Genomic DNA, 24717 nt, shown 5'->3' with positions numbered 1-24717 from the left:
GGTAAGCGCTGTTGTCTTATTAGTGGGAGGTCCCGGGTTCGATTCCCGGCAGAGATTTGGAATTTTATAATTTAGAGGCTTCAGCCGGGGCTATAGTTACCACCGTACCGGCAAAGCCGTGCAAGCGATTTAGCGTTCCGGCACGATACCGTGTAACTTACTAACCGGGCAACTTGAAAAGAGCAACCGCCGAGTTTCTTCCTTGTTCTTCTCGGTAGAAACGGCATTCCGAACCAGTGGTAAATTAAACTAGTTGACGATTCAAAAGCACTTGTAAAATTTTATTTGAATAAAAAACTATTCTATTCTATTCTATTGGGTTTTAACTCGATTGATGAATTACCCGAGTTTTCGAGTATTTCCGTCTGGACCACGGCGTCAGCGCGGAAGCTGTGGACAATGCACCTCGGACGGTCATACACGAATATGCAATCTGGAATTAAACAAGGTTTCTGTTAGAATTATAAAAAAAAGATAATTCTTAAATCAAGGGTTAAAGGAGGAAGGAGAAAAGGAGATAAATTGTAAAAAAAAAGATTCCGATGAATTGAGAACCTCCTTTTTTGAAGTCGGTTAATACCAACCAAATTGCTGCCGCATAAGCCGCTCGCATAGACCGCCAGAGGATTAAGTCTACCTACTAACCTACCTATATCATAATCGTAAAAACGGATTTTTTATTTAAAGAATATTAGCCATATTACCTAATGATGTAAGGTTTTGTTTTAAAGAATATTAGCCAAGTTGCTGACTAATATTCCCCTTTCCCCTCCAATCAAGCGTATAGCTTGTGCTAGGAGTAGGTACGACAATATTGCAACGGGTGGGATTTGAACCGGCGACCTTTCGGTTTTCAGTCCGCTCCTTTATCCATTGAGCTATCGAGGCTAAACGACATATTATTATAATATTGTTCACCAAATGAATCGTGATATGTCCCCTTTTCTACAATATATTCTACAATACCTGTAGGTTTCTTGACAGACATACAACAAAGTGATCCTGTAAGGGGTCTAAAAATTGTTAGAAAACAATACAAATCGTAGTAATATAATTTAATCTGTTCTACATGATCCATCTACCTATAAAAATCCCTTTATTACCCACTGATTACAGTAGGTATCTACATTTTTACTATTTACCTAACACTCATCTCCATGAGAATATCTTTATACTTCCATGAAAATGTAATAAAATCTAAATAAAAATGTGTAAAAAGGGACACACAAAAATTATTATAGAATCGAATGCAGTTTCTATTCATGTTTTGGCTGACTCAGTAAGATAGATGGCTCATATTTTTACTACTCGAGTCGTTTTCGCATAAAATATACCAAAACTTGACTAGAACTTTGCAGCGATTGAAAAATCTGTAGACAAGATGCAAGATTGATGGGTCTATGTGTCATTCTAGATAACAATAGAGGTATCTGAAAACACCCGAACAGCTATTTTTCTTCGAAAATATTCTGATAGATATATATTTTGTTCTTTGGGTTCTGTTCCAGAATGGTAAAATGGAACCTTCAGTAATTTTTATATGGACTTTTATGCGTAGTACTACTGATAATACTGACGATATTCCGATTCGGCTAAATTCTGACCATCTCCAATGAGACGGTCAGAATTTTGCCGAATTCTCCTTCGGAGTCTATTATACAACGAATCGGTCAAATGCGAGTCAGACTCACATAGGAAGGGTTCCGTACCATCGTAAAAAAATAACACTTTTTTTTTTTTAAATTTTCATGGCGTTGTTTAGTATAATTATGTTGTCATAGCAGCAATAGAAATACACATTCTGTGAAAATTTAGCTCTCTATCTAATAAGAGTTACAGCCCTAATCGGAGGTCGGGGGGTCGATCCCGGGCACGCACCTCTAACTTTTCGGAGTTATGTGCGTTTTAAGAAATTAAAGAAGTATCACTTGCTTTAACTGTGAAGGAAAACATCGTGAGGAAACCTGCATGCCTGAGAGTTCTCCATAATGTTCTCAAAGGTGTATGAAGTCAGCCAATCCGCACTTGGCCAGCGTGGTGGACTATGGCCAAAACCCTTCTCACTCTGAGAGGAGACCCGTGCTCTGTAGTGAGCCGGCGCGGCGAAGGTTGAGCATGATGATGATGAAAACTATTTTAACCTTTACTAGAATCTCCACATCTAGGCTGGTTTGGCAGAATATGTCGGGATGTTAGGACGGATGCCGATTGTGTTTTAGAAGTTGTCATAATATCAGAACCGGTTCCTGAAAATACAGTTCGATTTGACTTTTTTTTTAAAAGTACATTAGCCATGTTAAATGACTAATATTCCCCTTTCCCCTCCAACTAAGCGTAAAGCTTATGCTAGGAGTAGGTACGACAATTATTATAGTGCAACGGGCGGGGTTTGAACCGTCGACCTTTCGGTTTTCAATCCACTCCTTTACCCGTTGAGCTACTGAGGCTCAGTTCCTCGGTTTTCTGGACATCCTTGAACATCATATTATTTTTTAAAGTTATATCTAATAGATATTAAATCTGGACTCGGTGTCCATAGTTTACCTACTAATGTTTTTTTTGGTACAAATAAAAAAAATGCGAAAGTGTGTCTATCTGTCTTACCAGCCTATGTTTTCCATACTAACTTATGTTTGCGTCGGTATAGTACGGAAAACATAGTCGCGTTTATGTGGTTGGTTGGTCGCTCGAAATGAATAATTACTGCTACTGCCTTTTTGTCTTCGACTGTCTTTGACATTTTGTGTGGGATCACAGTGCGACAAGGCTCTTTTGGCCCTTGGATGACATTGACAGGGGGGCGCTGTTGGAGAACAAAGGCTTAGACTATTCAAACAAGAACAAAGGGGACACTTGATGGCAACGTTAGTTCCAATTTTCGCCACGCGCCAAAAGAGCCTTGTCGCACTGTACATACGTAACACAGAGAGCTCTAAATTAACTTCTCTCCGTGGATAATGTATAGACATTTTCGTACCTAACGTAATTTTATTGTCAATCACTATGTCACTATCACTTTGTTGATTGCTGAATGTATTCTTGTCTTGTTCACTATTTCCGTCCTTAGTGGGCAGCATCCTTGTGATGCTGAGCTGAGATGAACTTGGATGATAACCCAGCGTAGTTACTGCAGATTTACCAATATCATTGTTGTTTTTTTTTTAAAGAATATTACCTACCCATGATAAATGATTAATATTCCCCTTTCCTCTCCAACTAAGCGTCAGGCTTGTGCTAGAAGTAGGTACGACAATAGTGCAACGGGCGGGGTTTGAACCGTCGACCTTTCGGTTTTCAGTCTACTCCTTTACCGGTTGAGTTATTGAGGCTTTATTTTAATTAGATGAGTAATTTTACTTTTGCACAATTTAAGTTAAATGATTGCTAGGTTAGCAAAACATTTGATATTTTGAAGATAAAAAAAATAGCTAGCGGGAAAAACGGAAGCGCGGACCAAGTCGCGGGCATCAGCTAGTTGAAATGATGATAGGATAAAATGTATTATTACTCACCGCAAGCAACGGCTGGCTGGTGATTTATTACAACTTCTGACAGCTTTTTAATTTCGCCAATACTTTGCCTGTCCTTCGAGGTCGCAATGTCCAATGACACTCGGTCCTCGGTTACCATTGTCCCGCTGATGCTGGTTACAAATTGGACGTCTGGAAAAGAATTATGGGCGTTTATTACAACTTTGAGGTTCAGTGATATGCGCTGCTTTTTAAGTGGACGGTGCTGGGTTCAATAAAAAAATAACCAATGCATTTTGTCCGGTGGGAGGCTTTGGATGTGGCTAGCTACCACTCTACTGGCAAAGCCAAGCCGCCAAGTAATTTTGCGTTCCGCTGCGCGATTGCGGTAGAATGACAGCTACAATGACACGATCGCAATCACCTCTGATTGGTTGACGCTCGCTCACTATTGGCTACAATGCATTGTTGCAACAATAATAGCACAAATTCAGCCAACAATTGGGATTGTATTAATGATTGGTGCAGATTTTACGCCCTACTGGTAAGATGACGATCAGAACCCGATCAAGGGTACGTATAGATTTAAGAAGGCGTTCATTGTTAGTCTGTCTGTCCGCGTGTCACGGCTCTCTAGCTCGTAGACGAAATGAGTGAAAACCCTGAAGTTTGGTATTTGGTGTAAACCACGTTGACCCAAAATCGAATATGGAATTTGAATTTCAAGTAGGTACTTAAATTATTTTACAAGGAGCTCCCATTATATGAAAAGGAGCTGGAGATTTTTTTTCTTACCCTAGCTTGTGGCGTATTAGGCGTATTATTGTTTATGACTAGAGCTTATTGAGTAGAGTGCGCATATTTTATATTTTTATTTTTTTAATCTTAAAAATTAAGGAAAAGGGGGGGCCATCAAAGTTGTCAATCTTAGATCATTTTTGTGATGGGGCTATCTCAAAAACTAAACTAGTTAGAAATATGAAATTTCAGTATATTATTATGTACCATATTATACCGTATTTAAACAACAAATAAGTACTGAAAATAAAGATTTATAAAATAGTTAGTAAGCTGTGATCAAAACAAACGAACATTTTTTATCTATTAGTAAACTCTTTTACCTTTGTCAGTCTCCTTGGTGCACCCCTTCATCCATTTAGTGGCGTTCAAATTGCTTGATATAACAAAGTTTGGCTCAGCGTTGGAAGCTGCTTGCTTCGCTGCCTCGTTTCGAGTCGTTAGCTGCGAAACTGATTTCACTTCACTGTTTGTTTTACCTTGGAATGTTATTAATATAAAACATTATTTACTTATCAATAAAATTAGTGGTTAACAAAAAGTCATGAGTTTAAAATTTACAAATTCAGCCTGAAATCGAATCAGAAACCTGAGCCCAAAGCGCTTACTAGAAAGCAAGTAAATAGGTTGGAATTCTTAATTTTTAAGATTCTGTTTCTCCATAGAAAAAATGAACTGTTTATAGGATCATGTCATCATGTCGTGTCTGATAACACCCGTCAAGGGAATCAAAAGGGTAGGTACTTCCCGTTCACCTAGAACCATGAAATTTGATAGGTAGCACTGTGTTAAAGCTCCAGTAAAGGGAAAAATGCAAAAACCATTTTGTGATTACATCACAAAAAAAGTCAAAATTATTATTTGCTGTAGGTACGATGATACGGAACCGTTCGTGTGCGAGTCTGACTCGCACGTGACAGGTTTTTTAAGAAAAAATAAGAAAATAAGGTTTACTTGCAACATCATTGCGAACAGGTGCGAACGCTTGGGACCTCCTCTCCTTGGCGTCAATCGGTTTAGTACGGCATGCCGTGTTGGCGCAATGGCATGTTAGAATGTGTTCTGAAAGAAAAATAACGTCTACTTCCACGGTATGTGTACCTACTACGTAATAAAATAACAATCAATTTTAACAACGAGACGGCCAAGTGCATGAGGCCATGCGCTTGGAGAGGGTTTTTATTTTTTGAAAATTCCGTGGGACGCATTGATTGATAGGGCAGTGGTAAAGACAAATAAGTAAATACGTCAGTAAATCCGCAAACCTGTATCTTTAGGTTGTACTTGAACACTCGAGCGAAGAGGCTCGCCTATAGCGTAGCGCGATGTGAACACTGACGCAGATATTTTCTGTTCGAAGGCTGTATTCGTTTCTGTAACAGAAATTATTATGCATTTAAACCACGGACTTTTGCTAGCTGTTACCGCGCACTCGTCTACCCCAGCGTGTCCGAAATTTGAGACAGTGACTAGTAGCAAGCACCTATTTTATTTTCATCACTAGCTGATGCCCAGGACTTCGTACGCGGGGAAAGAGGTTTTTAAAAATCCCGTGGGAACTCTTCGATTTTCCGAGATAAAAAGTAGCATATGTCACTCTCCATCTTAATCTATACCCGTGTAAAAAATCACGTCAATCGTTTGAACCGTTGCGACGTGATTGAAGGACAAACCAACAAACCAACACTTTCGCATGTATAATAAGGGTACTGATTTAAGACATCATAATACCTAGTATATAATATAAAAGAAGAAAGACAGACGATTCTTTCTTACAATCCACAATTGCAAAGTCAATTTTTGTCAGGTCTATAATATCTCCTCAGGATGCTTCGGTGCCGGGGCGAAACGTCGCGTCGTCGAGTGTGTTTTGGGATTTGTGTGGTGGTGCGTGGTGGTGGTGCGTATTGCTTGCCTGGTGGCTGGTTTTTCCTGCATGTTTAGGAGTGGGAGGGCGGGCGGTGCATGTCGCATGCTATATGTTGCACCATACAGATTTGATTTGTTTCAGCGGATTATATCAAATTAAGCTTTTGGTTCATTGATTGGTTTGGTTCATGGATTTCCGCAAAGTAATGCCTGCTTCTATACAACAGTCCAAACTTATTTAGTTATTTTCATAATTGATAGAAAAGCTTACGGAATGTTGTTTACGAATTTTAGAAAAGACGGAAGGACTTTATTTACGACCAAGTATAATTTAATGTTATTTTCTTATTTGTTATGTCATTAAGCAAGCCCGGCGAGATTGTTTAGCAAAGTGGCTTAAGAGGAAAAAGTGCGAAAAAATGTACACAAAATTACGAAAAAATGCCAAAGAGACACTGAAAAATAATGCTGAGCTCCAGACAGACACAACGCGAGTCGGTAGGGAGCATCTGTCACTCCCTAGATAATTGTACGGTACTGTAGATTCCCAAATCCCAAGCACAGTTTAGTGCGACCTTACATAATATTATTATTTATTATCTTTGTTTCGGCTTTTGCAACGCTTTGTCAATTAACAACCGTGGTAAAATCTGGTGCCAGGAGGTCGTCAGGCTTATAACTTCTAAGAATCGAGTTGGACACGTTACCGTCGTCGCCATGTAGATACCTATCTGTCCAGACCTTTAGAAGCGCTACCTGCCGTGTAATCTTCATTTCCGAGACATTACGCAACTGTGTGTAGGAAGAAAATTCGGGAAATAAATAAAATTGAAATTTTATTTTTTAAAGAAAATTTCTAGATTAGCGGTAGGAGTTTTCGACCGGAAGTGGAAGTTTGATATTCGGTTGGATTGAATCCGGATGATATAAAACTGTCACAGCTCTATTGGCTCAAATAGGAACGTCTTATTTGATGTCCTTCCCCAGCTTGGGGCCTATTGGGGACTCAAAGAGCAATAAACAAAAAGGATAGGAGTTCTTTAAACGTAGTTTTAATCAAAATAGATATTAGATGGGTACATTATAATTAATAATAATAGTAATATCTTTATATCTTTGTAGTAGGTATCCTAAGCAAGTTCGTTGCAAAACTAATCTATTTTAAGTTTTATTTTATTAGTATAACCTAAGGCTAGCCTAATTCGATAGAGATTAAATTGGGAGGAATTAGTAACAATCTTCTTCTTAATTTACTTTATATGGCTTTGAGCACGTTTCATTGGATTTTGTCCTACCTTGTAAAAAGAGTCGTTATGGCAAACAAACCTGCGCACTGAAAGACAGGCTGCTGCGCTTGAGTCGCCGTTTCGGTGACCGAGTCGCTCAGCATGCGCACCGACATAAGCCGACTGCGCCCGATGCGAGCTACGTAACGGGAACTATCCCATGTTTCTGAAATTTATAATTTTTCATTGTATATTATTCAACGTGGACGAAATTTTTTTACCTCCTGGCAGTGGTCCGACCTCCAGCGAGAAAACGACTAACTGTCGGCGATTTTCTCTCTCAAGAAACGCACAATAAATGTACATTCCGTGTAAACTAAAGAGATGCATAATATCAAAAGTTGCTCTCTGACTGTTCACACTGCCGGCGACGACTCGATTTACTAGCTTTCAAAAATAAACTCGCTCAGCGATATTCGTTCAGCGATGCTCGCTCGCTTGAATACGTGTAAGTTCGGTATTCCAGCACCTTAGGACCCCCATGTCTATCAGTTCTTCGCACTATGAATGGTGATAAAAAAATAATGATAATAGAATACGCTGATCGTGATCACATAAATTTTTTTTTTATTTTGTATGTTATCTTTACGATGTCGTATTGCCGGCCTGCCCACCCGTTGTGCTTTTTTTTTTTTTTTTTTTTTTTTTTTTTTTTTGTTTATTTGAAAGTAATCAACAGCGTAAATACATAATTATTATTTAAATTTAAATCTAGGTATAACAGAAGGCCAAAAGAGATTACTTAAAATTATAATTAAACTATTTTAACAGAATAGAGTTAGAATAAATGTAGGTATATACAATAATAAAATAAAATTACAACAGTGTGTGTATGATTGTATGTGTGATGTTCTTTCAGCTTCGCAAATCGTTGGGCTATGTCGCTTACTCTGCTTCTTCTACGGTGCTCCTCATATCTTAATTCTTTTGCTTCTAACGCCTGATTAAAAACAAATGCCCCGACGACACAGCAAGGGCAGATGATTTCAAAAACAAAAGTACAAAACACAGAGTAACGATCTGTGTCTAAAGGAACACGGAGATAACTGTTCTAATTGTACCGCAAAATTTACTAACCGTTACTTGTCCTATATAGAGACTCGCTGCATTGAACGTGACAATCGTTTGTAGACTTATTTCGATTCTTGAATCGACTATCAAATGATACTCCGGTACCCACGGACTTGGAATCCAGCTGATCTACTTCTACATCAGTGTTTATGCAAACGGATGAACATTCTGGATGGATAACTAAAATAACGAGAAACTAGTAAGTATAAGTACCTATAATGAAATAAATCGAATGCCTTCAAGGCAAGAATGAATACGCATGTTCTAGGCAAGCGCGCTCTGACCTAGACCTCATCATTGCTGTTTCTTAGGCATGATTGCCGTCAAGCGCAAGCCTATTTCACAATTTAAAAAAAATATTTTTATAGGGTAGACCTAAAAAGTGATAGGTAGAGGTCTTCGATTGGTAGATTATATTTTACAGAATCAAAAAAATTGGCCGGTTTTCTTACCATATAGGTACCTACACCTACCTACAATATTTTATTTACTGAATATGACTCAAATGTATATTTTTAACCGACTTCAAAAAAAGGAGGAGGAGGTTCTCAATTCGTCGGAATCTTTTTTTTTTTTTTTTTTTTTTTTTTTTTATTTTTTTTGTATGTTCCCCGATTACTCAAAAACGCCTGGACCGATTTTGAAAATTCTTTTTTTGTTTGAAAGGGTATACTTCAAAGTTGGTCCCATTTCAATTTGGTGAAGATCTGATGAACATCTTCGAAGATAGATACTGGAACTCCTCAACGGATAAGAGTAAATTGCTCGCGATCAGTGTAATAGCTTAGTAAACAGTAGATTTTTAACCAGTCATAGCATAATTTCATGGGGCCACTAAAAATTGTGAAATAAAAAATTTTTACAAAAAAAATAAAAACCGACTTCGTTACATAAACACTAAAAATTGAAAAATAATTTAATTTATTACCGAATATATTATGTATACAAGAGTTAATATAGTTCCATAATAATATTTTTTGGGGTCGGTGCCAATGAGGTGCCATTGTGGAGTCCCATAAAAATATGAAGTCTAGACGATTCGCGCAGCTAAAGCTAATTGGCACCGGCACCAAAAAGTATTATTAGGGAACTATATTAACTCTTGTATACATAATATATTCGGTAATAAATTAAATTATTTTTCAATTTTTAGTGTTTATGTAACGAAGTCGGTTTTTATTTTTTTTGTAATATCATATACCTATAGTACGCGACAGGTCGAGATAGTAATTCGGGTATGAGGTGGGGCGACGCCCCTCACACCCACACGTCGTCGTCGCCGCGCTACCCAGCATCAGGTTAGCGCGGGGGCTGTGCGGGTGTGTGGGGCGCCCCCACCCCGATTGCCGTCTCGACCTGTCGCGTACATAGTGAAAAATGGAAAATATTAGTATTCTTAATCTAAAGCGACACGCAGGAATGAGAGAGAACGTTAGTTAAACCAATTTAGATAAGGGTGTACAATAAATCTTTTTAGTGTTCTCACTTTTTTTGGTTTATTAAGACTTTTTAAGAGGTTTAAGAAGATCTTTGCCACTATAAGACCGTAGTTAGAGAGTTAGTTATTGGTTAAGATAGTTGCAGACCTTACGTACCTGTACAAAAACTATTCTGTGAGTTATAGGAACCCCCATTATAAGACGCTCTATCGACCAAATTAGAAGTCGATACACCTGAAATAGATAATACACTATAAATACATTAAATACTTACATTGTTTTTGTTCAAACTCAATCTCGTATTATATTTTTTCAAATAGGTATCTACTACAAGTTTTTTTTTGAATTTTTTGCCGTATTCCTTCCGGCCGTAAGGCCGCGATTTCACCTGTTAGTTGTACTCATGTAAGTAACTTACGTAATTAATTGACTACACTAAGGTAAATTTAACAATTATAAGAGCAACATTAGTAAAGTCGTAAGTTAATCATGTAAGCTACTTTCATGAGTAAAATTTACAAATGTAACTGCGGTCTAATGGTAGGTGATGAGTGATAACATTTTTTAACAAATTAAAACTAAAGCTACTATGTTTGTTTTGTTTTTAAGCATATTCTGTATTTTTTATTCTTTATCATTGTTTTATAAGCAATAAAGATGTTTTAAATTAAATTAAATTAGATTTGAAGCTACAAGAGTTAATGTCTGGTCTGAGCTCAAAACAAAATCAGGCAGGTAGGTATTCTTGATAGGTACGAATGACTGTGGAAGAGATCAAAAATTACCAGCATCTGCAAACATTTTGAATTCAGCGCACGACGTTGATTTTGCACTGATAACTGAGGGAAACTCGTCGGTACCTGTTAATGGAAATTCTGTATTAATTAGTTTCACCGATGTCCAGTAATTTGAGTTACCGTGATTGCATTATAAAACTCTGTAGCGTAGAGGGAAAATTTATGTCTGAAACATCTCGGGTTTTTTAGTAGCCAATTTCCTTCTCATTCTGAGAGGAGACCCGTGCTCAGTACTAGTGATGTGCCGGATCATTAAAAATGTAGATCCGCGGATACGGATACGGATACGGATACGGATATCCGGAACATCACTACTCAGTACTGAGACTTAGTTGGGGATGATGATAGCAATATTGATATAAATTATTTTTTAACTAGCTGATGCCCGCGACATCGTCCGCGTGGAATTACGTTTTTTTAAAAATCCCGTGGGAACTCTTTGATTTTTGTCAGTCCCCAGGATGTGAGCTAACTCTATAAACCAAATTTCATCTAAACCGGTTAAACTGTTGGACCGTAAAAAGCAGACAGACAAACACACTCTTGCATTTATAATATAAGTATGGATATTAGTATGGATTTGTACCCTTTTTGTGAACATAGTGTGGCCTACTGAAATAAGAGTAGGTAAGTACTTACCCATTATTTTGATTTAGATTAAATTTAAATTAAATTAAATTAATTTATTCAACCAAGACAATGTTGCACATTAAAAAAATTTAAATCTAGTGCACAAAAAAGGTAGATACCTACAATAAATTTAAACCCTGATGGATGCTTGTGATGACTTTTTAAAATGTCAAAATTACTGACCCAAGCATACTTCCTCAAGGTAGCTGCGGTAGAGTGATGGAGCGGTCGAACAGTCCGTGTCTTTGGTGGTCACCAAGTTAGTCGATAGAGCTACAAAAAATAAATAAAACAGTTTGTAATAAACTTTCATATTTTTAGGGTTCCGTACCTCAAAAGGAAAAACGGAACCCTTATAGAATCACTTTGTTGTTTGTCTGTCTCTCTGTTGATCTGTCAAGAAACCTACAGGGTACTTCCCGTTGACCTAGAATCATGAAATTTGGCAGGTCGGTAGGTCTTATAGCAGACACTAGGGGAAAAATCTGAAAACTGTAAACTTGTGGTTACATCACACAAAAAATTAAAATGTGGTCATGAACTAATAATTAGTATTTTCAATTTTCGAAGTAAGATAACTATATCAAATGGCGTATCATATGAAAGGGCTTCACCTGTGCATTCTAAAATAGCTTTTTATTTATTTTATACATCATGGTTTTTGAATTATCGTGCAAAATGTCGCAAAATACGACTGTAGTACGGAACCCTCAATGCGCGAGCCTGAATCGCACTTGGCCGGTTTTCTTTTAATTACGCGATAATACAGTATAGGTGATTACTAATTAATGATTCCATCATAGATAAAGACGATTCCGGCTACAGGTACCTACTCACTTCTGACTGTGCTGAGTCCCTGTGAAAAAGGACCCCGGATGGGTTCGTAACTAGTCGGGCTTACGTTGACTGAACACGAGTATAGCCAGAATCTAAACAAAATAACTCTAAATTGACAGGTTTAAAATGTAGTGTTATCTTTTTCTCAATATTTCTATTCTAGTGTGGTTCACTGCCGTACTCAGAGTCGCTTAATTGTTACTTAAGTTAAGTTAAAACGAGATAGAGCTATATCTCTTACATAAATCTGTCTCGTTTTAACTCAATCTTAAGTAACAATTAGCGACTCTGAGTACGGCAGTTATAGATATTTGTACATCCTTGTATGCATTGGAGTGAATGGACGAAACTAATTACACTTTAATTACATGGTACTAATACTTACCACATTTAATTTCAAATTACCCTACGTTTGATCCCTTGGGAACATATGACCAAATTTCATTTATTGGAAATAGCCCTTCTGGGAATACCTTTAACACTATTGAGTACCTAGTAATTATAATATGCCACATGGGTCCGCTTGACACTTCCTGATTTTGAAATTTTATACAAAGTAATAATTTTTTAGGGAACGTCTTTCACACCCCCTAACCCGGTGCGGGCCAGTGCGGGTGACGTGCGGGTGTGCGTCCCCCCGCCTCATACCGCGATTGCCATCTCAACCTGTCGCGGACTATAACTTCTTTGATAAATAATTTAAAACGAACAGTCAATTCGCGCCTTTTAATAATAATATGAAGACAAAAAAAATTCTAACTTTTAAATTCTTGATCCGAATGACGCTCGCAGTGCTGTAAGAAATCCGATAAAGTACGGATAACCGCGCTGTGTGCTGAAAGCGCTATTCGGTACAGTTCTGGACAGCTATTGTAATACCTACTGTCCAGAAATGAAATTCCATACTTACTTTTGTGGACAGTTGTAATACTGTCCGGTATACAGGCTAGATACAGGGTATGGAATGTACACATTTCATTCAATTTTTAAAAATTGGAATTTACACTCGCCCGAGAAAGCAGCAGCAAAAGCGCGCGAGCGTGGTGAAAGTTTTCACCACGTTTTTTATAAGGCATTTTTCAGCCTGTGCGACTTTACATAGTAAATAATTATGTGCCTTGCTTTACATATCTACCTAAATTCGCAATGCGATTTGCAGCGTTGTCAACGTGCGTTCGAAAAAGGCGTTGACTTTGTTAGGTACCTTTATGAGTCAATTCTTGTATTATTCCCTTGGATGTCATGACTGGTATCGAGCGTTGCGATTTGTTTAAAGGCGGGATCATCTCTGTTCCTGAAAATGTACTCCTCTATCACATACAGTCCACTCAGCTATGCTGACGTGTGACGTACGGACTAGTGCAAATTCATCCAAATAGACTCGAGGACCTGTTTTCTCTCGAAGATACATATCCAAACTTTCTTAATATTATAAATACGGAAGTGTGTCTGTCATCAACGAGTTCCGATAAAAAGTAGCATATTATGTCCTTCCCCGGCATGTAAGCTAACTCGGTACCAAATTTCATCAAAATTGGTTAAACTGTTGGGCCGTGAAAAGCTAGTACACAGACAGACAGGCACACTTTCGCATTTATAATATTAGTATGAAAGTATGGATTGAGTCTAGAATATTATTGAAATTGACAAGCGTTTTCTTGGTCGCGAATAGTCGCAGTTTAAAAACGCAACTGGAATACTTATAGTGATACAAGTACCTACAGTCGACGCATTTTAAGCTGAGTCGTCGAGTTATCTGTCTGTTTCGCTCGCACTTACCTACGATCTGTAAGGGCGACCGAAACAGACAGATAACTCGACGACTCAGTTTAAAATGCGTCGACTATAGTATAAGTATTACCGTCAACGGGAAAGTTTAACGGGAATAGTGAGAACTCCAACTTTACCTCTATCAACTCCATAGTAGAAATCTTCGTCAGTAGATTTCGTGATTGTAATAGACTCGTTGATTACAGGAGGCGCATATTTTATGTCAGTTGCTGCAAAAATATCAGTTTAGGTAAGTTTTATGGTAAACCTTATGAGTAAGTAAATGATTTAAATACTTCGTCAATGGTGCCCACGACTTCGTCCGTGCGGAATTATTTAACAAAAATCCCGTGGGAACGGATAATGTCGACGATGAGTCGTGTAGTGAAAATTGACCAGTTTTATCTTAAACGCGCTGATTGACATTATTATTGCTAATTTCATGAAATATAATAATTATTATTAACTAGCTGATGCCCGCGACTCCGTCCGCGTGGATTTAGGTTTTTGAAAATCCTGTGGGAACTCTTTGATTTTCCGGGATAAAAAGTAGTCCTATGTCCTTCCCCGGGATGCATGCTATCGCTGTACCAAATTTCGTCAAAATCGGTTGAACGGATGGGCCGTGAAAGGCTAGCAGACAGACAGCCAGACAGACACACTTTCGCATTTATAATATTAGTATGGATTGGCACGTGTTTAACACAAAAATCCAATTAATAATTAGCACCTGTCACTGAAGACATAATATCATATCATATTATAATTTCTATACCTAATACATATTATATAAAAGGAAGAGCTGACTAATTGACTGACTGATCTATCAACGCATAGCTCAAACTATTGGATGGATGGGGCAGATAGCTATTATGACGCATCCACTAAGAAAAGATTTTTGAAAATTTTATCACTGAAGTATTTGTGTAGTCCACGCGGACGAAGTCGCGGGCATAAGCTAGTTTCCAATAATTATTAGAACTCATAAAAAACTTACCTTTACTTGAACCTCTGCTGTCTCGTGCATTACAAGAGCTGTTGGGAGTGTTGGGTAATGGTGGCTTCGTTATCATTGGAGACATTTCAACGAACACCGTAGCTGAAAAAAGTGTAAAGCACTTTAAGGCGAAATGCGTCCCAAAAGCGGTATTGAGACACATTTCGGATGTTCAAACGGTTCAATCCAGGTCATGCACCTCTAACTTTTTGGAACTATGTGCTTTTTTATCAATTCAGTATCACTTGTTGTAACAGTAAAGGTAAAACTTCTAAACTCATGTAATGTCAGCTCTTTTCACACTGCGTCCAGTTTTTTGCAGGATCCCGTTTGATGGCGAATGTGTTTGTATGCTAGCGTTCACACGAGCATCCAGCATTCGGGATGCTCGCTAGCATATACAGTATACACACATTCGCTATCAAACGGGAGCCTGCAGAAAACGGGATCCTGCAAAAAACTGGACGCAGTGTGAAAGGGCTGTCACGTTAGTCAAATATACTTCCGACTTAATAAGCTACACTTCTAAAAGCTAATGCTAAGCCTATGGTGATACATTCTATTGGAACAACTTATTTTTTTTTAAAGTTCGTGTAGTGCTGAATGCTGGCCATTGTAAAAACTTTGTCTTTTTGCGCTAAGATCCATCTTTGACGTTTGAAAACAGCCAGCTTGGCCAGCCAAGTTTCCAATCAACGTCACGTTGCCATGAAAACCTTCGACAAGAACATTGGCCGAGTGCGTTGGCCAATGTGAACAAGGCTCTTTAGAGAATTAAATGACAAGTTAGAACTTACATGGATAGTAGAGGAACGGAAACATGGACGGCCCGATGTTGACATGTCTTATTGGCGACTTGGTACTTCTTGCTGAAGTTGACGAGGAACCTGAAAAGTAGAGCCGTTTAAATAATTAATACATATCAAAAATTGCGGAACCGGCAGGATTCCAACCTGCGTCTTCTGGGATCGCGCCCGACGCTCTGACCGCTAGGCCACGGTTCGCCTGCTGCCAGTAGGGATATCTATACTCGTGTGCTGCTAGTGACGTGCTGGGAATCGAATCCGGGGCCTACCACTGATGAGACCACAGCTCTCACCACTGCACACTGACAGGTCAGACTATTACCGATATTACCAGGACTGACCGAAGGCAAAGTAGAAATAGAAATAGATTTTGCAATTCAAATAAACTTTAACAAAATATGCCTTTGAATTGTCAAAAGATTCTTACCACTCACTGGTTCGGAATGCCTATCCTTAAGAAAAAAGAGCCAGCAAGCTACCTTGACGGTTGCTTTTTGAGAATAGTGACAGGAAAAAAAGTAAAGGACAAAGGAAAAGCTGACTGACTGACTAATCTATCAACGCACAAACTACTGAACGAAACGGGTTGAAATTTGGCATGCAGCTATATAGCTATTATGACGGAGACATCCGCTAAGAAAGAATTTTTGAAAATTCAATCCCAAAAGGGGTAACAGAGTTTGAAAATATGTATAGTGTACGCGGACACAGTCGCAGCATTAAGCTAGTTAAATTGATAAATATCCCAAAACAGTTTTACAATGGGGCCGATTCTCTTGTACACAATCTCTAAACTAAACTAAATTAACGGGTCTAAAATCTAAATCTAGTGCTATCCTTTTCCGCAAGCAACATTATGAGAGGGATAGCATTATAGCAATAGATTTAAACGTGTAATTTTAGTTTAGTTTAGAGTTTGTGTACAACGGAATTAGCCACAATGTTAAATACGAAATGCTTGAGTGTACCTACCGCGTAATTTAATTCTGAAGGGACCAACTCAGTTACGTGAAACACCGAACACGTGATATCAGTGAACGACGTGGTACACACAGATTAGATTTATAACTTTAGTCTAATTTAGTGTTTTTACACCCTGAGGGCGTTTGTGCACTCATCCGTGATTTTACGGATCCGTAAAAATACGAATAGAATGTATTTATTTATATAACGGCCACGGCCTTACGGAAAAAATAATTAACTAGCTGATGCCCGCAAAATAGTCCAAGTGGATTTATGGTATTTTATTTCATTTTTTTGGGTCAGTTAAATTTTCGTACTTGCCATTGTTACAGAACGACGCCCTCGCGTTGAGTTTTAGAGACGTGGTAATTTCGGCGGATTTTTGTTCTTCCGCTACTGCATCCGTGCCTAAAAACATAGAGGTGTCATACTCTAGAAGTACTGTGATGTTTCAAAAACGTTTTTGGAGTGGACAGCAATAGGGCCTGTGTGCTTTTTGTTATTCATTAAAGTAATATGGTACACATATAGGTATATATAATAGTATAATACACATATTTTACTCTTTCATGTTACTACTTTTTGACAATAATATTGTTATCTAAGTAGGTATATAGAACGAGAAACTGACTGACTGACATATCAAAATACAGCTCAAATCGCTCATCGCTGGGTCTTATTTAGAAACTTGAGGATTTGCACACGGTTTGTTCATAAAGTAGATCCCGCTAAGAAACGATTTTTAGAAATTCAACCCGAACGAAGTCGATGCGGGTCAGAACAGTCAGGTCTTTTTTGAGATACTAGCTTATGCCCGCGACTTCATCCACGTGGACTACGCAAATTTCAATCCTCCTATTTAACCCCTAGGGGTAGAATTTTCAAAAATCATTTCGAAGCGAATGTCTACGTTATAATAGCCATATGGATGCCAAATTTCAGCCCGATTCGTGCAGTAGTTTGAGCTGTGCGTTGATAGATCAGTCAGTCAGTCACCTTTTTCTTTTACATATTTAGAGATATGCGAGGTCTACACAACAATGGGGTCGACTCTATTGTACACAATCTCTAAACTAAACTAAATTAACAGGTTTAAATCTAGTGTTATCCTTTTCCGCAAGCAACATTATGAAAGGGATAGCAATAGGTTTAGAGATGCCATTTTAGTTTAGTTTAGAGATTGTATACAACTGAATTAGCCACAATGTCTCTATGGTCTATAGCTCAATGGCAAAAAGTGAAAGCGTGTCGCGGCCCTCTGAGAGGAAATAGCCCTACGATTTATGACGGAGAGTACTTATCCCTGTTTAATGTTTTACGGATGGATGAGCTTCAACTAGGTACTGATTTTAAGCTTTTTATGGCGCAATCTTTTAGGTATCTAGGCCTCGGCCTCAACGACAGCAGCAGTGGGCAGGGCAAGAGCGGTAGCGAGAGCAGGGCGATGACACAATACACATTCATTTTTTATAAGGTGCCGGTAAGATGGTGACTAGGTGCGGCTGAACCCTCAACCAAACCGAACCTGAGTCAATTTACAAATTATGAACTTCTAAATTTCCACTACAATGATAGAACCCGAACCTCCGCTTATAAGACCATATTGCTCTCTACCTGCGCCAAGGAGGTTGTCCAAACCTAACAATCTTTCAGTGTTTACTGCAAGCACTACTTCAAAATTGCCTACGGACTCTCAGGCCGTGAACCTAAGTGTAACATCAAAAGTTAGTACTTAACTAAGATAGATAGTTACTTCAAGTTTTAGTTCAATTACGCACTGGAGTGAAAGATCATAAATCAGCGGACACTTCTAGAGAAAACAAGTTTTGCTTTTGTTACTAATAGAGCATTAGATCGAGTATAATATTATATCCCTTGGAGAAGTCAAACTGCTTTGAAAGGTTCTGGCAATGGTGAACACTTAAGTAAAAGTAAGTTATTATTACTGTATACCTATCATCAGAGCTCAGATCACGTACTTTTCTTCACTTTTTTCCACACAATAATTTCACTTCAATATTATATTATGCAATAAGTACTCGTATACTTAGCCAAAGTTAGGACTGAGAGAAGCTGCTCTAAACTCTAAGGGTTATATTATGTGCTTCATGACTGTTTTCTATAACTTAAGTTATTTACCAACCTCTTTAGGTATACTTAGTTCAATTAAGTTATAACAAATGGTTTACTTCGGCGTCTCCTCTATAACCATTTCTACATTTAGGAAGAAAAGTCAACCGTAAAAACAAATTAGTCTGTAAATGATTACCTGTTTCACGATAGACGAGTATGGCAGTTTGCACATTCGCGGTGTCCCATATCAAAGACTTTTTCAAGTCATCCATACGTACTGAAAATAAAATAATTTATATTTGTGGCCTCAAACAACGCGTTATAGGCCCCGCAAATTGCTATTGCGCTGGAACCATGTCCATGTCCATGAACCATGTTAACATCGAAATGACATCATTTTGACGTTGACAGCCGAAATAAAAATAGACCATCAGCAAAAAACTTAGTACTGGTTGCTCAAAACTTCAGTCTAGTGCTGACGCGCGTGGCAGCAACGTGCATTAGCACTTTGCGGGACTTACTTTACAGCGACGACGACGTGCTACGGCAAGGTGTCTTATGCAACTCCTAGAAGTTGTAATACTAGTGGACAGTGGTGGTTGGTTGTTGCTTACGTTTTCTTAGCCCGTACGTAGACCTGGCCCAATGCGCCCATTGCTCAATGGTCCTTTTCCTCACACGACTCCATCCATACTTATTATTACGTCCGATCCAGATATGGCTCTTCAAGTTTTGATATGGTTGACGCACTACACGGAAAAATATATGCGTGGGATAAAAGTAACCTATGTTCGTCAGGCTCGGGCTGTACAAGAAGGCCCTACGTAAATAAGTTATTAACAAATGTAGAAAAATAACGGAGCGACATATTCCAAAAGGAATAAGCTCCCAAAATTATAAAAAAACCTATGCTCGTCTCCGCGCCACAAACTATCTCTATATCAAATTACGTCAAAATCGGTTAAGCGGATGGGCCGTGAAAATGACACATAGACATACACATACAGGCAGACTAGGTCGTGTCGTTCTGATTACACCCTGTTATTTTATTATTCTTATGTTCTTACTCTTCTTCCTGACAGGAGTTTTTCTATATCTCTGATAATTCTTGCACCTCCCTCTATAGCGCCATGGATATTCATCTATGTCCTTCGTCACGACTTCCTTCCTCGAACAGTAATTGTTGAAGTAATCATGATTACTAAATTGATCTGAAATATTTACTTTACATAAAATTGATTGGTTTCCTTGTAAATTTTACTGCACTGAATAAAGGTACATTATAAGAATACGTTCTATTTTCTACTCAATTAATTTCTTTCAAACAGCCCTTCTTTAAGTTCTTTACTAGTAATTTTTCTACCAGGTAAAATCACTTCGTCCATCGTTCAAGCAAAAACTAAATGCTGCTCGAGATGGCTTGTACAGTGTGTAGCCTATAGTGGAAGCTTATACAAAATGATTGTTCATATGCAGTTTTGCAGTACCATAATATGTAGCTACCTTTATAGTATCTTGTGGATAGCTGGTTACTTCCATGCAACTTTGTCATATATTTGCGTGTGCCTATAGTGAATAAAAATTAAATAAAAATTAGTACTTCATCTTACCTGGACATATAGTTCGATTCGTTTCATTTTTATCATCAATATTAGGTTCCCGCCACATCTTCTCTGTAAGGTAGGTCTTAGAGGATTCTACCAGATTATTATCCCGTGAACTTTGCGGCCGTGACCAGACCGTATCATTTGTAGAAGCACTGTTTTCGTCCACGTGATCAAGAGTCCACTGACTTAGTTTATCATCGTTATCTTGATCAGGTCCTGCGTTATTGCTTGATATTGCATAGGCAGCTATCATGAAAAAAGTTTGCACATACACTTGTTTATTATAATGTCCACAGGCAGGTACCAAAAGTGACCGAGCAGAGTTTTGCTAAATATTAAAAAGCTTTCTATTAAGTTTTCCTGTTATATAATATTGTATAGTTTTCTTTTAAAGACAATTCTTCTTTTAGGTGCAGTTGCATGATAGGTGGGTAAAGTTACGTTACGTTTTACAGTTAAACTGTCGTCAATAAAAGCAAAATGGGTTACACAACTCAGATTTGTTAACTTTGGACTATTTTACCTTCAACCTTTATGATGGAAGCATACAATTACTAGCTTCTGCAACCTACTTTGCTTTTTTCAAAGCTTAAAGCTAACCGTAACGTAGCTTTAATCGCTTATCATTCAACTAGAATTTAATTGCCAACATTGTTTCCACTGAAGACGACGAGATATGGATTTAAAATAATCTGAATAGTTGTACCTACGATTATTTCGCTTTAGTGGAAACGGACCTTTAAATGTTAAGATTCTTGTTTTGATTTTGTTATTTTTTTAGTTGTAAAACTATTTTACCTTCAGTTTCGAAATTGGTAGTTCTTTGTAAAACCTCTGATGGATATTCGACATACGAAGGGACGGGAATTTTATTTGTTTCTGGTTTCCTAGATGGGTTTGGTGCTGACGGATATTTCAGAGGCTTGTGGGTATCTTGAAATAAGAAAAAAAGTTAAAAACTTTTGTACAATATACGATCGTTGTAAATCAATTTAATTGTATTTTAAGTTAATTTTGCTAGAGACTAATTTTTGGGCACTGAAAATGTGTATGGCGTCATTTGAAATGCCCTGTTTTTTATTTGATGGCAACTTGTGATTCAGGAGAATGCCCTAGAAATAACGATGACGGAAGCGGATGCCTTAGTTATGATAACCCAAAAGTGTATTAAAGTTGAAGTGGTTAATGTGCGGGACACATAGTTCTAAGAAGCTATAGAGATTCGCATTCCAAGATCCTGCAATAGCGAACTGACACCAGAAAAGACAACATGAAACGAGTCGCAGGGATCCGCTAGATTCAAGCAGTGGAAGGCCCTACAAAGATCTATGTCCAGCATTAGTCGTCTATCGTTAGTTGACAACGACAACGCATCGGTTAGGTTCACAGTAAATTGCAACATCATCATCATCATGATCAGCCCATTGCCAGCTCACTATTGAGCTCTCAAAATGAGAACTGCCACTCTGGCCCAGTGCAGATTGAGAGATATAGTAAGTTCCATGTTGCAGTTTAAAAAAGCATTACCTATTGTTGAAATTGCCAACGGTATGAAATCGGTGTGCACTTTCGGGATAGTAAAGGTCGTCGATGCCCTCATAGAATTTGTGTCTGCTTTGCTTATTATTACAGTGGCTTGTTTCTCTAAAATATTATCTGTAATACAAAATAAAAATTACTTAGAACTAGCGCTCATCACGGTAAATTTCCGTGCGTTTGTTTCCGCAAAATCTGTGAACTGTAGAACTACATAGAAGTGCACGTATTAAGTCCGATTAAGACTTTGATAGATTAAAATTCAAATTTGCGGATTTTAAAATGCACCGCAACTCACCGCACCTTGGTGTGAGCTACCTCTTAAACTTAAATAATGAGAACCTCCAAAACCAATTATTATTAACATTCAACCGCAAAAGTATCGTCTCAATTAGTGCAATGTGTGCGTCGATTTTTGATGTGCTCAAAAAAATATTACACTTCTGGAATTCTACATTAGTATACTTAGATAGCTAATACATACTATTGACAGAACTGTCTTCGTTGAATTTAGTAGTGCATCCGCTTTCTATACGTACAGCTGTATTTACAGTTGCATTGGATTCAGTAGAACCTTGTGGATTATTCATATATTCACTAATAGCTTCCAAGTACCAATCTGAAAGTACGAAATCATCGTCATAATCATCATCATCAACCGATAAACTGCTGGACATAGGTCTCTTGTAGGGACTTCCACACACACCGCGGTCTTTCGCCGCCTGAATCCAGTGGTTCCCTGCGACTCGTCTGATGTCGTCCGTCCACCTAGAGGGGGGGTCTTCCAACGATGCGTCTTCCGGTGCGAGGTCGCCATTTCAGCACCTTGGGACCCCAACGTCTATCGGTTGTACGAACTATGTGCCCTGCCCATTGTCACTTCAGCTTCGCAACCCGTTGAGCAATGTTGGTTACTCTAGTTCTCCTAGGGATCTCCACATTTCTTATTTGATCACGTAGAGAAACTCCAAGCATAGCTCTCTCCATCGCCCGCTGAGTGACTGAGCTTTCTTATGAGGCCCATAGTTAGCGACTAGTACGAAATATGTTATATTATTATGTTACTATTTATGTGAAATATCCAAGATTTTTAATTTCATACCTGTGAAACTGTCATTGCGTATGTCCTGTCTGTAAATATGCCCCAATTTTGGAATAGGTCTAGCTGATGTTATTAGTACAGAATTTTGTGGCGCAGGACAGAAATCTATAATTTTCAATGAAAATGTTATTATTGTTTTTTAATGAAAATTAAATTTATTCAAATTGACTCTTAAAAACCGCTTATCTAAAGAATAAATGTATACAATATCTAATTAAAGATACCCTTAAGTTACGTTACGAGCTAAAATAGAAGCCATGAGAATTATTATATTTGTTGAGGGTTCAAATTTGGAAGAATACCATGCAGTAAAAGGAATTGCGAGAGAACCCTCGACAAGCTCAGATGAGCAAGTAGTCTTGTAAGGGTATGTAAAACTTAAACAATTCATTTTCTAGCTATTCCTATACTTAAGTTTTATTTTTCGTAAACTCTTTAATACGTTTTATTTTTTACCTTGATCAACATTTAAAAGTTGCACTCTTTGTACATTATTTCTTGGTGCTATAAGTAGTTTTGGTCCTTTAGGTATATTTTTATTTATTGTTCGTTTATTAGGGCATCTTGTAGGTAATTCTTTTGCAGATTTTCGTCGAGGTATTTGACTTGGTTTAGGCTTCTCTTCCCCTCCTACAAAAAGTTCAAGCTTACCGAATAATCGAGAATGTTGACATAAAATATAGTTATTAAGAACATTACATAAATTACCTAAGCTACCAGTTCTTGATTTTACGGTTGAATATAATTGTTGGCTTGTCCCGGCTGCATTACCTAAATAAACATAGTTTCAATTAAATAAAATATATTCATCCCTATAGTTAATAATATCATAAAAAATTCTGATTACCTGGTATACTACTAATATTTACTTTTCCATTATTCTTGGGGTTTCTAAAGGCTGAAATAGATCTTACATTCCGATGTAAACTGCTTGATACTGGTTTTTTCATCTGTTTATTTTCATGTTTTCCTTTATCTAGTCAACAGTTATATAAATTAGGAATCGTTACGCGTGCTTAACTTGGACGAATTAACCACGTCCAAGGTGTTCATTTAAAAGGGATTTGGCCAGGGACGCTACAGTTCAGTACACAAAACATGCAATAAACAGAAAGAAATCCAAAGGTCGTTGCTTGCTACGATACCTACGCAAATCGTATCGTATTGTTCGTTGCTGTATACGTGGGGGTGAGAATTTGCGGAAAGTGTGTGATAGGCATAATGGCAGTTATTATACTTTATAGTTTGAAAAAAGTAAGAAGTTCGTATGTAAGATAAGGATAAAGAAGGCTGAAGACCTGGTGTAGTTAGCATTCATTAAAGAAGGCTTATGCCCAACAGCGAATGTCAATGCTGACGATGATAATGACGGTGATAATAAATTTGCACTGTCTTACCATTGCTGTTTCTTTCTTTTAGTAGTTTTAGGTGCCCGAATGCTACTATACAATCTTTTGTAGCACCCAATAGTCGAAGATCAACTGGTGCATCCATTTTTATACTTCAGTCTAGGAAACCTTTCAAATAAGCCTATTTGTTGAATAGACGAGCAATTCTAAATTACTTTTAAAGGTAATTAAGAATTCTCATTAGGTATATACAAATTAATTTAAAAGCTGATTTTACGGTGTTGTTTTATTTATTTTTATATATTACAAAAAAATTT

The 24717-nt window shown here is 37.8% G+C and overlaps 1 protein-coding gene and 1 long non-coding RNA gene across 2 annotated transcripts; both read right to left on the bottom strand.

Moving 5' to 3' along the window:
* Positions 1 to 302: 302 nt before the first annotated feature.
* LOC117982594 (uncharacterized) lies at positions 303 to 11373 on the bottom strand. Its single transcript, XM_069498694.1, has 11 exons — positions 11370 to 11373; positions 10719 to 10793; positions 10090 to 10167; positions 8501 to 8674; positions 7464 to 7589; positions 5534 to 5641; positions 5223 to 5330; positions 4592 to 4747; positions 3513 to 3662; positions 2142 to 2246; positions 303 to 433 (listed from the first exon to the last, which is right to left on the bottom strand). Exons 1-11 carry the CDS (start codon positions 11371 to 11373, stop codon positions 303 to 305), a joined length of 1215 nt encoding a protein of 404 aa, XP_069354795.1.
* Positions 11374 to 13407: 2034 nt separating this feature from the next.
* Positions 13408 to 15846, bottom strand: LOC138402414 (uncharacterized). The gene is made up of 3 exons (XR_011236784.1): positions 15762 to 15846; positions 14105 to 14197; positions 13408 to 13491 (listed from the first exon to the last, which is right to left on the bottom strand). It is a non-coding gene; the product is annotated as an uncharacterized lncRNA (long non-coding RNA).
* Between the last annotated feature and the right edge of the window lie 8871 nt (positions 15847 to 24717).

The sequence above is a fragment of the Maniola hyperantus genome, chromosome 5 (assembly GCF_902806685.2).
Source record: "Maniola hyperantus chromosome 5, iAphHyp1.2, whole genome shotgun sequence".
Classification (NCBI taxonomy): domain Eukaryota; kingdom Metazoa; phylum Arthropoda; class Insecta; order Lepidoptera; family Nymphalidae; genus Maniola; species Maniola hyperantus.
This window is presented reverse-complemented; position numbering and strand designations above follow the sequence as displayed.

Bases quoted from the DNA above. Each gene is read 5' to 3' on its own strand.
- LOC117982594 (XM_069498694.1), bottom strand. The intron at 4,748-5,222 runs GTAAACCTTATT...TAACATTCCAAG, and splicing joins TGTTCGCAATGATGTTGCAA to GTAAAACAAACAGTGAAGTG. The intron at 2,247-3,512 runs GTGAGTAATAAT...CTGTATTTTCAG, and splicing joins CCAGCCAGCCGTTGCTTGCG to GAACCGGTTCTGATATTATG.